At 45.5% G+C, this 14929-nt stretch overlaps 1 protein-coding gene across 1 annotated transcript in view; it reads right to left on the bottom strand.

Moving 5' to 3' along the window:
• The window catches only part of IQGAP3 (IQ motif containing GTPase activating protein 3), a 187733-nt gene that overhangs the window by 88727 nt on the left and 84077 nt on the right, over positions 1-14929 (bottom strand). Inside the window, exons 25-26 of the mRNA XM_085639704.1 lie at positions 5002-5165; positions 4192-4416 (exon numbers count right to left, since the gene is read on the bottom strand). Coding sequence (XP_085495830.1) covers positions 4192-4416; positions 5002-5165 — 389 coding nt within the window. The remainder of the gene's footprint in view (positions 1-4191; positions 4417-5001; positions 5166-14929) is intronic.

Raw genomic sequence — 14929 nt, 5'->3', positions numbered from 1 at the left:
CCAGCCCCACCGTTGGGGAGGGCATGATTATGAGAACTCGAGCCTTCCGAAGGATCGAAGAGTGTCTCCCCTCCGAAGGACACACATTCGTTGAGCCAAGACAGACCTCGTGAGGTTGGTGCGGAGGCCCAAACGAAGTAAGAGAGAGAAAGTCCGAGTGAAATGCAGGCGCGCTACCTGAAAGTAGCTGCCTTGATCAACCAGTCATCCAGAAACGGATAGACAAAGACACTGTTACTCTCATATGCGCAGCCACTACGTCCTTGCGTATGGAACATTCCGAGGTGTTTACTTCAGGCCGAAAGGAGGCACAAAGCAATGATAATGGTCGTTGCCCACTGTGAAAAGCAGGAACTCGCGATATTTTCCCCGCCAGGGGTACGTGAGAATCTGCGGCCTTCAGATCTAATGCTCATAGTCAGTCTCCCTGATGAAGTTGAGGGGAAATCTAATGCAGGGACCTCCACCGGAATTTATTACTCTTTGACCCCACGAGTCGGCCTGTCGCACGCCGAACACGGGTCCAAACTCGGTCATGTCTCCCTTGCACACTAGAAGGAACAGTGAGTACCATCCCATTCCATTCCGTCCCAGAGGAGCCGATTCTATCTTCCTTTACTGGAAGAGGGCGGTGGCCTCCTTCTACAACTCGCGCATGTAGCACGATTGAGTTGGAGGGAGCGCTGGAGGAGAACTGGAAGAGTCGCACGATATTCAGCACCTGAATGATTCAATGGCGGCCCGAGACAACAAAAACAAAATCTGGGAGGCATAACGCCGCAGGAAAGGGCGGACGGCCTTAAGCCGTTCTCCATGCCCCTCCAAACCTACAGCCTTCAAAGCCTCTGCCTCGGCCTTCATGCGGGCCACCTCGCTATCCGCATGGGAGCAAAAGAGTTGCGCCAGAGAACAGGAGATTAGAAACACACTGCTGTGCCGCAGGCTTCAGAGATGTCAGACAAATACAAGTATGTCGCCGTAGAACAAAACCATGGCAATGCCCGGGTTTCGCCTGAAGCGAGATATCTGCTGCAGAGCCGAAGAATGTATATCCGCAACCATCAGGCCCTATAGACTATCCCTGTCTCTGGGCAGGAGATCCACACTTTGGTGAAGGAACTCACACAGGGATTTATCACAACGGCCCAGCAAGAGGTTTCATCTGTAGAGTCTTACACATCACTGATGTCAGCTATACAGGAAGCTCCGAAGCCAGAACCTACTGGCCGGTGACGGTGTACGAAAGTCAAGTACCACACACCAGTGAACAACCCCCTAAAGGGGAAATTCGTAAGAGCAGGAGAGCACCTCTCCATACGCACTTAAGATGCATCCCTGGCATGCCTGACCCGAGACCTTCCATAACAGTGACGACGGGACCTTATGGAAGACAGCGGAGTCCATGGGACCGACGCCCCAACACGAGACCTCGTTCTAGGGACATCAAGATTCCACAGGGGGATCGCTGGCTGAGGAGCCACAGGCCCCTCGGTGAGTGGGAGATGAGACGGAGAAAATTCTGCGGCATCCCCGTGGTATCACCAGTGGGGGCGGAGCAGGAGGCGACCTAGATGGTGAGCCGGTACGCAGACACTCCCAACTAAGCGAAGGGACCAAAGTCCCTCGCTTCTGAGCGGACCACGTGTAAGTAGCCCCAGACTCCGAAGGGCTCCTCGGCGTCCATCCCCAGCTCAGCGTCGAGAGTCGACGCTGCCGGGAAAACGAAGTCCCCGCCTATGATGATAGGCTCACTACGGAGCGAGGTCCAGAACGGGACCTAGACATCGAGCGCCAGTAATGTCCCCTCGACGTCACCCATGACATCACCATCACTTCACTGCGCCTCGACGTCAAGCATCACATCGCCTCGACGTCAAGCATCACATCGCCTCGACGTCAAGCATCACATCGCCTCGACGTCAAGCATCACTGCGTCTCGACGTCAAGCATCACTGCGTCTCGACGTCAAGCACCGCCTCTCGACGTCAAGCACCGCCTCTCGACGTCAAGCACCGCCTCTCGACGTCAAGCACCGCCTCTCGACGTCAAGCATCGCCTCGACGTCAAGCACCGCCTCGACGTCAAGCATCGCCTCGACGTCAAGCATCGCCTCGACGTCAAGCATCGCCTCGACGTCAAGCATCGCCTCGACGTCGAGGTCTACTCCTTGACGTGGGCTTTTGATGTCGCGTCGACCGGAGTCCTGGGTCGACGGAGAGCATATCGGTGTCATACCTGCTCTCGACGTCACCGTCCTCGATGCTGACCGGAATCGCGTCGTTTTACAGTCGCGTTCCTACTGGGGAAAACCTCCGAGGACACAGCATGGGACGTGGTAGAGGAACTACCCTCTCCTTACCCAGAGGCTGAAGAAGATGCCTAGACAGGTGTCAAAGACATAAGACACAGGCAAGCACAGAAGACAAACTCTGAGCTTCAGCTTTGGCCTCTATTTCCTACCGCAGTCAAAGCACTTGTCAGATTGTATAGAGACAAGAAAACTGCAGAAATTCTGCCAAAAAACCACAGCAGAATGTAGACAAAGGCCAAAGACGTCGAGTGAAACTTCAAAAATCCAGAAAAAAAAAAAATCACTAAAAATGAATTAAAAGCTCAAAAAATGGTCCTGCTAGCAGGAGCCGGAAAAAAGAACTGAAAGTAGAAGGGACCTGCTGTGCATTCTGGGATACTGGAAAAGTTCTGGAAAGTTTTCTTAAAGGCACAGTATCCTGTTCGGAGCCACATAATGGCAGCCTATGGGGCTTGTCTGTCCATTCCTCCCTCTCTATCATTCCAGAGGCTTTTGCTGGTGGAGGCAGGTTTTTCTCTGTGGAAAAAGCTGGGCAGGCAGTGCTGTTTGTGGATGTTGGTGGAATTTTATAGTTGAAGTACTGGACAGTGTAGCCTATGGATATAGGCTGCATTATCTGTCTTTGAATTCTCTCTTAAGTGTAGCTGCAGGTCTGCATGGCTTGACAACTTAAGAGATTATTTTTATTGCTCCGGGGTCCGCGCACATGGGCGGGACTATTCACTAGATTATGACTATAACAGAGATTCCCCTACTACAGAACTGTGGTATCAAAACCTGGGGGAGGGAGGGTGGTCAGTGGACTGCTCGACAGGTGATCAAGGGCAGAACGTAATTCAGTTTCAATCTTAGTGGTCTTATTTTTTGGGAAGTTTTTTTGCTTGCTCTAGCTGATTTCTGAAAAAGGCGGCCTCCGAGCATCTGATGCGTTTATTGTATATGCTTTTTTAGAGATCTCAGATGGGAGAGATGTTCAAGGGAGGGATAGGATCGCCACGACCTTTCTGCAAGTCTTAAATTTCTTCTTTCGGAATTAAGACTATCATTGAACCACGGTTTGGAGATTTTAGAGGATATTTTTTTAAGCTGTAGATGTGGAACTGAGTCTAGAACATGGAGCATTGAGTGGTTGTAGTGGGCCGTAAGGTATTGGAAGTCAGACATGTTCACGGGAGGGGGCAGTATGTTCTCACAGAGAGCAGTCAGATCTTGAGAGTGAATGTTTAGTAGACATCTTTTCAACTGTTTAGGGTTTTTAGGTTGGGCTCTGCTTGCTCTTATCGACTCCAGGATGAGGAAGGTGATGCAATAGTGGTCTGACCAGTCAAACAGTAAGATCGAGTCCAGAAGGATGGAGTTGGGCTTACTAATGACAAGATCTAAGGTAGCTCCTTTTATACGAGTAGGGCTGTCACAGATTTGGATTAGGTTGAGGTCTAGTAGGAAGGATGTAAGGCTAATAGTTCATTTAATAATGAATTTGGAAAGTAAACCAAGCAGTACCTAGATTCAAAATACCGAAAAGGATCCTCTTTAATTCTGGAGTTTGTATGAGCAAATAAATTCACTCCTGTGTGAACAACATATAGGAAAATAGGATACTGTGCAGTTAATCTGAAATAGTAGAGGAAAAAACCTCTAAACACATGCACAAGAGCATGGTATAAACTACACATGTTCAACATGGAAGAGGAATTTCTAAAAGCACAAGTGTGTGCAAAATAAAGATGTACATAATTTAGAGTTTAAAACATGCAATACAATATTTTAAAAAAGATATAGATTAGAATCAGGCCCAATACATTACGTTTTTGGCCATACTTAAAACTAGAATTCCAGAGGCTATCCAAGGTGGCCACAAATTTAGCTAATGTTTTTACCTTTTCTGACCAGTCTGAGACTCCATCTGGTTGATCCAGCCCTTGTATATGTCCACTGGGTTGGTCCGAATGTTGAGCGTTTTATCCTGCAGCACATCTCTCACCACGTTCTCTAAGATTTCTCGCAAGGCGTTCTGACCTCGACCATTACGATAAAAGCTCACGACTAGCTTAATGACCATTGGGTTCCCAGTCACGATCTCTTGGATATGATCCACTTTTGACCTAGGAAAGAAAATAGCTCATTAACTATGAAGATTTAACACCACAGTTGCATATTTGCATTTTTTATGTTTAGAGTATTTCATGCAGTCTGTGTCGCAATATGTATAGCCACATATATAATGGGATGGTTTCTAGTGACCAGGTGTAGTTAGACACCGTCATGTTTAGGTCACGTCTTGGTCTGAATGTTTTTAAAGTGTACACAATTGCAAGAGGATGCCACACTTTGGAAACCTTTTTCTTTACGCCTCTTGCCATCTTCATCTATGTAGTGAAAGTTACTAACCATAATTTTGTATTTTAGCCAAATATGACAGTCTTTTTTGTCGGTATATTCAGAAACGTCTATACTTAAAGACGCCCATCAGGGTCATGAGGTATCCAGAGATGTGTTCTTTGGAATCTCTGCTGTTTTACTTCGCTCAAACTATGAAAAAATGCATCAACCTTGACCGACAACAAACAGGTAAGGATCAAAATGGATTTCTAGCCAAGGAAAAAAAGTCAGCCCGACTGCCAAATTCTTCAGCCCTTCCGTTCGGTATCGCTTATCGCTAATTTTACAAGCAAACACTGAAAACCTACTTGATTTCCTCCTGGAGGGCTGTTTTGAAGAGCTGAAGCAGTAGGTAGGCCTCTCTTCGGTTGGAGGCATAGTTGTACAGAGAGAAAATGACAGATTCCATGAACTTGGTTGACTTGTTCTGCGGCATCTGGAAGATTAGCTTGGCCATGTACACTGGGTGTGTCTGGAAAAGAAACACTTTATGGAACAATGGAAGAACACTGCATTCACAGTGAGAGTGTTCTATTGAAACTCCCTTAATAGTGGCTTTACAAATTGATTTAACAGAAAGACAGAGCCTGCAGGAATAATAGCTATAACAGATCCTGCCTTGTGCAGAGGGAACTGAACAACAATGGTTTGTTAGAGCTGCATATGCTGGCCACCTGTAAACACCCACACCTAATTTAGTTCAGTACCACAACGCATTCCAAAACTGTAGCCTTTTAAAATATTGATGTGTACGTGGTCACATTCCGGCACCAAAGTGTCACTGGTCGATTCCCCCCACCCCCCTTCAAGTCAACTTTCTTTAACAAGTAGTCCAAAATAACACGGTCAATCAAAGTTCTACAGTTGAAGAGCGGAATTGCATCCGCTTCGAAGCTCCAAGTATTTATCTTGGTTTGTGCTTTATATTGCTCTAACATTTCACCCTTCATTCACAAAGTTGTCAGACAGAGTGCAAACAAGCTACATACCTCTAAATGCTGCCCGCTATGTGATATTTGTGAAGTAGCATCCCTGAATTGCTCAGCAGTTCAGCTTAAAACATTTTGGTGTAAGTGAATCCAAATATTATGAGTCAGTAGTTTACAGTGAGCAGTGGCTGGCCTACTGCAATAGTCTCCATCTGTTATTTTACACTATACCAACTCCTCACTCAGAAAATGAAGTAAACCGTGACTACTAAAACAATCAAATCAGAGCTAGTCTCTAATTTCATTAGATTCTCCTTACAACTTTCAGATGTGGATTGGAACTTGGGGACTGGCTCCATACGATACTAACTTGTGCCAGACTAGGAGTAGTCTGGTCTAATATCTTTAATGAAATGGGAAATCAGATAGGGCAGGTAATCATTCCTGATCTGCTGGGAACCCTTTTTCATACTCCATTTGGTTAGAATAACCTCCCTATTGAACTAAACCAGCTCTGCTTCATGGCTTCTCTAGTGGCAAAGTACCTAACATTAGCAAATTTTGGAAGTCGACAACAATGCCCACTGTTCATCAGTGGCGCAATACAATGCGTTAGATTAGGAATTATGAGAACCTGTATGCAATGAGAGTGGGCGCCAATAAGTGGTTTAATAAAATTTGGCGGATTAGGGAAAGAGTAGATAAAAGTGAATCCAGTACGTAGTGGGCTATTCAGTCAAATACGGGGCATAGGAGATTGTCGTTCCTATGTGTGTTAATGTCTGTATTGGAATATGGGTTTACATAAATCAGCGTTCAGATTTAAATGTGATGTATCTTCTGCATTCTTATAAATGAAAATATCAACAAACAAAAATTTTAAAAAAACATTCTCCTTGCAACAGATGAATGAATACTAAGGATTGGGACTAAAAAAATACACGCCACATTTACTTTCGCTGAACTGATTGTTATTTATGTATAGAAATGTCAAAGGAGCAGCAAAAGGGTGGTAAAAGGTTTTCATTGGGCCTCTTAGGCACAGCAAGAACAGCTTCTATTTTTCATGCTGATTCAAGAGAACTCCTATATATCCAACTATCACTCAGTAGATCTGACCTAGCTAACAAGCAATACTCTGGGATTTTACATTGGCTGTAAGAGAAGGGTCAGGTCAGTTCCCTGATTCCAGAATCACACTTTTATGTCAGAAGCCAAGTAGTGTTGTGCACTCTAGATTTCATAGTAACTTTCGGGTAGTCACGTGAAATGCTTAGCTTTTGAAAATCAAGACCGGCAATGATCATGAATGACAAGGCAGCTTCCAAGGGCTGGGGGATGCCAAATTCAGACACTGCAATTAGGAACTGGAAACTCAGAAAAAAAAACAATTTTGCAGAACGAAGCTGAGACATCTACTGAGTTTCTGGGATACAAAATGTCATCCATGTAGGAGTTCTCAATCAAGAGAATAGAATCCACAACATAAAAGCGGGCTACTGGTGCAGGTAAGTTGGCCCCAGATTTGTGGCCTGTAGATCAAGTGAAGTAGTTAGCATATGTCCGGTACCACAGAGTTAAAAACAAAACATCCAAATCGTCCTGGAACAGCACTGGAGCTCAAAAACCTTAAATGTGCCTCTAAACCTTCCTCTGCCAATCGGTCAAATGGGTGGATACTTAAGAAGCTTAAGGATTTGAAAGTTGCGAGTAGCAATTAGATTCTACAGAGCTCAGTCTCAAGGATTTTGGCTTCTCTATGCAGCGGTTGGGAACATTGGGGGGGGGGCATGGTGGAGATCGTCAGAAGGCAAGGGTGGGGGCTTCAAAATTCACCTGGATCCGTCCCATACCCATGTGGAAATAAATACTATCCCAACCCCATAGAGCAAGAGTATCATAGGTGAAAACAAGGCCTTCATGCTATCAAAAAAGCCACCAAATCGCAATCTTGCAAAAGCAGCACAAATTGGATTGTATTATATGTAGAATCTGGGAGATTTCACTTTCTTACACACTGTAGGTAAAACATTTATTGTTGTCAATAGACACACTATTTTCCTATTCATCTTCCAGGATGTTGCACTGAATATGCTGTGTCTTCAGACAACAGTAATGTTATAGGCTGCTTATATGGGGCCTCAGCTGCACTAAGGGTGCTTTAAGACACTCACTGAAAGTCACTGGCAAGTATATGTGAATGAGTGACCTCAATTCAAGCCGAAGTTGCAAATGGCCTTTCAAAGTGTGCAGCAACAGCAGAAGTGGAAAGTGGTCATAGGTTAGACGAAGAGGATGGAGAGCTGAATAGCTATATTAAATGAAATATTTTATAGAACACCAATGTCAAATAGGTATGTCTGCACGCTGTAAGAAATACAGGGGCAGATTCTACCTCTGGAATCTTCGGTCTTCAATTTTCTGTAGTTTCTATGTACTTCCACTTGTACACTAAAGCATCGGAACACACAATTTAACACAAAAACGTAAGACACAAACAAACTTTCCCCAGGCTTGGTGCAATGTAATCACAAAGAATGCAAGGGAAAAAAATAAAATTAAAATAAAGCTTAAGAAGAGAAAGAGACAGATAATCGCCTTTGGGAAAGGCCTGAGAATTTCTGGACAACTGCCCATGTCTGCAGCACACAGTAGGTTTTTGGAGTGACCTAAACTTTGTCATCTAGCCTAGTAAGCCAATTAGCTTCTAGCAACGGAAACGGATAAAAAAAATAATAATAATAAATCTCGATCACTATCAGTTCTCGCACAACCATGAAGAGCTGCTGTGCCTACATTCAACATAAACCTATAATAAGACTACTGCAATGGGCTGCATGTAGCATAAAGACTAACGAGTTGGCAGCAGAGGAAACTAAGTGCAGCCGGACAACTGGTGAAACGAAGACAGAACATCACTATTCAAACAGCTACTTAGCATGCTCATCTGACAGAGTGAAGTTTAATGGTTCCTTATGGTGCAGAGTTTGGAGCACAATAAAGACCCAATATTGGCTAGGACACCGGCCTCCTCCTATAAGGGAATGCTCACCATCTCTACAAGGTAGAGAGCCCAGGTGTACTAAATCTAATGCACAGAAACAATGGTTTGGCTCAGCCCCCAACAAGGTCTCCGAGAGACGGGCAGCAATACCCTCTTTATGCACCACCTAAATCCTGACTCACTGTCAGGATAACAGATGGGTTAGTGGGCAGTTTCAATGACAACTGCCTTAGTTAAGCCAATGGCAAGAAGCAATCTGTGGTCCACAAGGGTTATATAAAGAGAATATTAGAACACATAGCACAGACTTCCTGAATCTTCTACGGAGCCTGGATTTAAATGCCCTTGTAATGCAGTTGGAGTATAAACTCTAGGTGCTGATAGGGTGGCTTGGAATAAAGTCATCTTCAGCCACCAAAGTCACCATATAATGGTCAGGTACCATTTCCAAAAGAAGGAATCTGAATGGGCTCCCATAAACTGCACCAATTTGTTGTTGCTAACGGATTACATTGGATGAGTTAGATGTGGGAACCATAGACCTAGCAGGTGTGTAAAATGCCAGGAGGAGGAATTTCACACAACATTCCCCCACTAGTTGGTCTTTTGTGAGCCGTATTTAGAATCAGAACTACCGGTTGTCTGGCTAAGTAGTACACAGCTGACATTACAGACAGCTATTTTCCTTTTCCATGAACATACAAACAGTTCAGGTAGTTGTGGAAGTAAACTCATGTCAGGAAGGGACTTTTAGAAGACCGCTTAGTGATGCAGGGGGCACGCAGTATATGGCAACAAGAAACCGCCATAGGACAGGAAATTTAAGAGTGCAAAGATGCTAAAGGTTCGTGAAATAATAAATAAAGCCCACAGCTTTCACAAAGATAAACGGTTTCCTCTCTCCCTTAGCTACAGAACGGTTGCTATGGATCATCAAGCACTGCCCCTCATAGGCGCAGCAGCAGTAGATCCGTGCTTCAAGCTCAACTGACAATACAAAATACAGGTACTCCATTTAATCGAAAACAACAAGATATTATTGCGGTTTTATTTTTATTTTCAATTACCTAACTGCTGTGTTTTGTTGGACTAGAAGCATGAGTGACGCCCTTCCCTCAGAAAAGAGTTGGGTGCTACAAAGAGAGGACTTCTGAAAGGATTCTGAGAAAATTCAACACTCACAATCAGAAAAGTGCCATGACGTTGCACAAAATCTACAAGTGGGGGGCATGGTCTATCTAGTTAAATACCAGAACACTAGGGCCTTATTTAGTGTCTGAAACACAAGATACTATGTCAAAACGTGGATGCTATCCTGTCCATCATACTCTAAGACCTTAAATCAAACTAAAGACACAATAACTCAGAATTGTAAACACACAAATCTCCTCCTTCCTCAAGAACTGGCAAAAACACCCGCACTTAAAGAAAAAGAAGTGTAGGCAAAATATAAGCAAACAAATTCAGGTGTTTGGGTAGTTGCAAACTGAGTTCATAATTTAGGTGTAAGGAAACATCCTTGTTACATGATCAGTGTAAATAGTGGACCAAAACGTGAAAGGAGTCCAAGCAAACTCCAATTGGCTTACCGAGGCAAAAATGATAACCCATTTCTAACACCCACACTAGAGCATTTGGGTTTTCAGGTAGGCTAGGGTATGCACCTAAGCCAGGCAGAATCCAACCCTCCTGTCAGGATAAGGGGATTGCACATCTAAAATAACCCCTGCTCACCCACTTGGTAGCTTGGCATGAGCAGTCAGGCTTATCTCAGAACCAGTGTGTAACGCATTTGCCCTTAAACAGCAGTAATACAGTGAAAACACTACAAAAGGACACCACACCAGTTTTAGAAAAATAGCCAATATTTGTCTGTGTAAAACCAGACTAAAAAGATAAGCAAAAACAGAAGAAGTCGAGAGCTCTGTCCGGGGCTATCAGGGCCTCATGAACAAACAAATCCAACAGTTCTGGCGGACCGTGGCGTCATGGATCCGCTACGGTGTCGGGAAGACCCACCGAACAGTATCTATAGAAATGCACAACATCGGGGACCTTGCGATGAGCTCCGTTGAGCCAGCATCAGCAGGCGTTGCTCCTGGAGGTCAGTGCAGGAGTCTTTGGGCCCTTGAATTCACACACGTTGCAGGTCGAACTCCTTTTGGTTGAATTCGGGAGTGCCAACTGGCATCGGGGATGCAGTGCGAAGTGCAGCAGTGCGGCGTACGGTGCCCTCAGGTAACGGTGCAGGCAGCGGCTCTGTGACAAGAGTCCAGCAGCGGCGGTGAGACCAGGGTTGCGGGGCGAAGTGAGGCAGTGTTCGTTGCGATGCTAGCAGGTCAGGGTACAGGCAGTGGCGTGGTCATTGCTGAAGCACTGTAGTCGTCTGACGAACTGGAGTCGATGGCGCCGATGTTGGTGGGCCAATGCTGTTGTGTGGGACGGGGCGGTGCATCATATAACTTACGAGCGGTGCCCTCAAACCAAGGTGCAGGCAGCAGCATCAATATCAGCTTGGAGCAACGTAGGGGATGAGACCAGGGCTGCGGTGCAAAGCAGGACGTGCTCAGTGTTCTCTGCAAGCGGTGTCCACAAGTCATGGTGCAGGTGCAGGCAACGGCAGTGAGCGTCGTCGTCAGTGAAATAAGGGGTGCGGTGCAAAGTGCAGCGGTGCCTTCAGGTCAAGGAGCCGGCAGCAGCGTCGCCGATTGCATCAGGTTGCTTTTTCTTCTATTGTCGACAAAAAACAGTTCCCAGTGCTGGCAGATGAACTTAGTCTTTATTGTTCCTGAGACTTCTTGAACAGGGGGCAAGGTCTACCTCAAGCCCTTGGAGAAATTCCGAGAAAACAGATGCAGAAAGTCCAGTCCAGTCCTTTCACTGTCCAAGACAGAAGCATCCAATGTAGGCCAACACAGCAAATCGCACAGTAAAGTGGTAGTCTCTCCTCACAGCTTCTCCAGTACTTCTTCTTGGCAGGTTTCTTGATCCAAAAGAGTTTAAATATTGGAGCCCTGACCCTGGAACTTTAAAACCACATTTCTCTTTGAAATGGGCACAAACGAAGTTCCTCTGGCAAACAAACAAGTTCTGTCTGGCTCAGGCCAGGTTCACTCCAGGAGGGGGGAGACAGCTTTGTGGAAGACAGCCACAGTCCATTCAGGCGCAAGTGACAACTCCTGGCAGTTGACTGGTGGGCGAGAGAAAACTTTGGTCCATGCCTCTAATTAGGCCTCATCAAGTGGCAGGAGGGGCTCGGAAGATGTCTGGCCCAGCTGGAGAACTTCCGTCAATACGCAAGTCTTAACCTCCAAGGTGGGGAGCATAAAGTCAAGGACTTCAGCCGCACTTTGCATTACCATGGCGTAGTAGGTGGAGTCCTCTGTGGCTGGTCCGTGGGGTTGAGAGGAGGTCCAGTTCAGGGAACGTATCAAGACTGCTAGCCTCCTGCAAGTCATCATACCAACTGTCTTTGTGAAAGGACTTAGCGAACTAATCATCTGCATCATATTCTTTGTCCAAGTCCATACCAAAAAAAAAGAATGTAAAGTGTGTTGTTGTCCTTGTGAAGGTGGCAGAGAAAGCAGAGCCTCAACTGCCATCAGCCGAGGTTTGACCAGTGCAGTCGGAGTCTCACAGGACTATTGCTCCATGCCTCGAGTAAAATAAATTAGTATTGGCATCAAAGTCTCAGGGACCAGCATGGATTGAGGCATTGGAGGCGTTATCCAGACTGGGTCCAGATGTGTTGGGATGGAGTCAGAGGGTCAAGTTGGAGAAGAGGACCAACCCACCCGTAGTACTTCAAGATGGAGGGCCTCATTTCCTTCAGGCCAAAAGACACGCCAGAAAGAGTCAGTAGGGAGCCAAAGAGTCGAAGCATGGCTGCGCAGAACTCTAGGATCTGTTGCCAGGTGACAGATGGCTGCGGAAACTCTGGTGTCGATTACACAACTGGTTTCGCCACAACCTAAGTCGGAAGCATGATCTAGTTTGGTGGAGCCACCCTCCCACCTGTTCAGACAAATGAATGGTAAGAGGGGCCTGAGACCCACTTAGATTTCCTATGCTTCTTATTAGACTTACAGGACTATTTGGATTGAGAACAAGACTGGCCTCACGAGCGGCTTCAGTGACTCCTTGAGCAGGAACGAGACAAGGACTGAATCTTGGACTGGACCACGACTTACAGCAGTCCCAGCGAGGAGGCGTCTTTGCCTTGGCAATATAAAGTTTTGTCTCACAGTCCCGGATGACCTTTGGATACATCAAAGCACACTCACTTGGAGTCATGGCTGAACCCCCAGACGCAACAGGCACAAGTGATGGGGATTTGTCACAGATTTTTGCCTGCGACAGTCCCTACACGGTTTAAAACCTGTCATTTTAAGGGATAGTATTCCTGTAAAATTTTGTATCATATATAAGAGATAAAGAGTTGAGTCAAGAGGAAGCTCCAGATCAAGGTCAGGAGTCGCAGAAAGAAAGGAACTATTGTCAGCATGTGGGAGTAGCACTTATATAGGCTCCGCACATCATTTCAGGAGAGGAACTGTGTCAGTGTGAAGCCACATGTCACTTTATGGTGCACAAAGGTACTGCTGATAAGTTTCTAGATCCAGTCTGACACCTGGAGAATATTCAAAGGTGAAGAATCTGTGGCTAGAAGTTTCTATCAGAAAGGCAGATAGCAGTGGAAGAGCCACCTAACAAATTGTTTATTTTTTTTATTTTTTTGATTTGGGGTCAGATTGTGTAAACTATGAACACCACTCTGTATTATAGACTGCCCGATAGTTGCAAACACAAAACCATTTTTGCAGATTCAGAGTATTCTGTATTCAAATGGAGTGCATTTGGCAATACACACAAATCACTTTTCAATTTGTATTCCATGTAAACAGTGCATCCTTCATTGTGCTGTATACAAGGGAAAAATCTACTGGAGTATGTAAGGCAGCTTCATCTTAGTTTTTTTTTTAAACAATTTTTTGGGGCATTTGTAATTTGAGGCATTTATATACACACACATTTCTCAGTTATTCACTTTACATTGCCTAATCATTATTATGTAGGCATTTCCATACACATTGCAATCTGATGACTAAGCGTAGAACCACTTCTCATTTCCCCGGGTCTATCTTTACCCTTCCTAGAACTTGTCCACCAGTCAATGATTAATTGCAACCATCTTTTCCCTGGACAATGCCCATTGCTACTTCTCGGTCCCATCCCAGTGCCTGTAATCCAGCCACAGACCAGGGCTCAGTAATGTCCTCATCAAATCAAACTCAGTATTTAAAACGTAAACAATTAACCCAACGTTGTACAGAAGGGGGTGGCACAGGGTACGGGACTCTACGGATGCGTCATTGCTCTTAGCTACTAAGCTTTAAGCGCCAAATGTTGCGTATCTACTCAGTGGAGGGGTCTCTTCTCTTTCTGCTTCCGACCATATCTTAACCTATGGCCTTGTCTCCGCTTAAAAGGGTCTATTTTTTTTTTTTTCACTACTGTCTACCTGCACACACCCGTCCCGAACAGAGAGTGGCCATCTACTGTAGTAAAGGGTGAGCTACCCACTATCTCTCCCTGTCTCTCCACCCGTTTCCTGCTCTGGTTCTGGATTCTCCCAGGCTGCCAAAGCCACCTTTCAAAGGTCTGCTATGGGCTGTCTCCTTATTCCCTTCGATTCCTCCCAACTCAGGGCTATGCCCTCTGCTCCTGCCCAACTAATAACATCCCGGTTCCAGCTGGCTACCCTTGGCCAAAATGAGAACTTCCATTCTAATGCTATCCGTCGCTTGGCCAGTCCCAAGGCTAAGGCAGCTTCATCTTTCTCGTACAAAAAGGCATTTCATTTACCTTATTGGATGAGTGAGAGCATTTGTGTATTTACAGGATGAGAAACACAAGTTACTTTCCTTCGGATAATTCTTTCTGGTGGCTACTCGAACCAGAGATTCGTCACCTTCAGAATATCCCCTGGCACCAGACTGGATCCAGAAGATTTTTCAGAATACACCCTTCCGCACAAGTATGTGACGTTGTGCTCGTCTGCATTCACTCTACTCCGAAACAGCCTGCTGAATCCACAATTAGGCGCAATACGAGTACGCTGACGCCAGTTTCCTCCTGCACAACCTCTATGCCCTCGGACTTACAGCCCCAAAAAAGATTCTTCGTGCCAGTATGCATCTCTCTAATTTGGGACATTTTAGAAGGAAAAAAGAGTCCATCCCATGGAAAGTGAGATGGGCGGGTGGTGAGATATCTGCAGTTAGCTAGGGTATCCACCAGAAA

This window comes from Triturus cristatus, chromosome 12, assembly GCF_964204655.1.
Source record: "Triturus cristatus chromosome 12, aTriCri1.1, whole genome shotgun sequence".
Classification (NCBI taxonomy): Eukaryota; Metazoa; Chordata; class Amphibia; order Caudata; family Salamandridae; genus Triturus; species Triturus cristatus.
The sequence above is the reverse complement of the archived record's forward strand: the minus strand, read 5'-3'. Positions and strand labels throughout refer to the sequence as shown.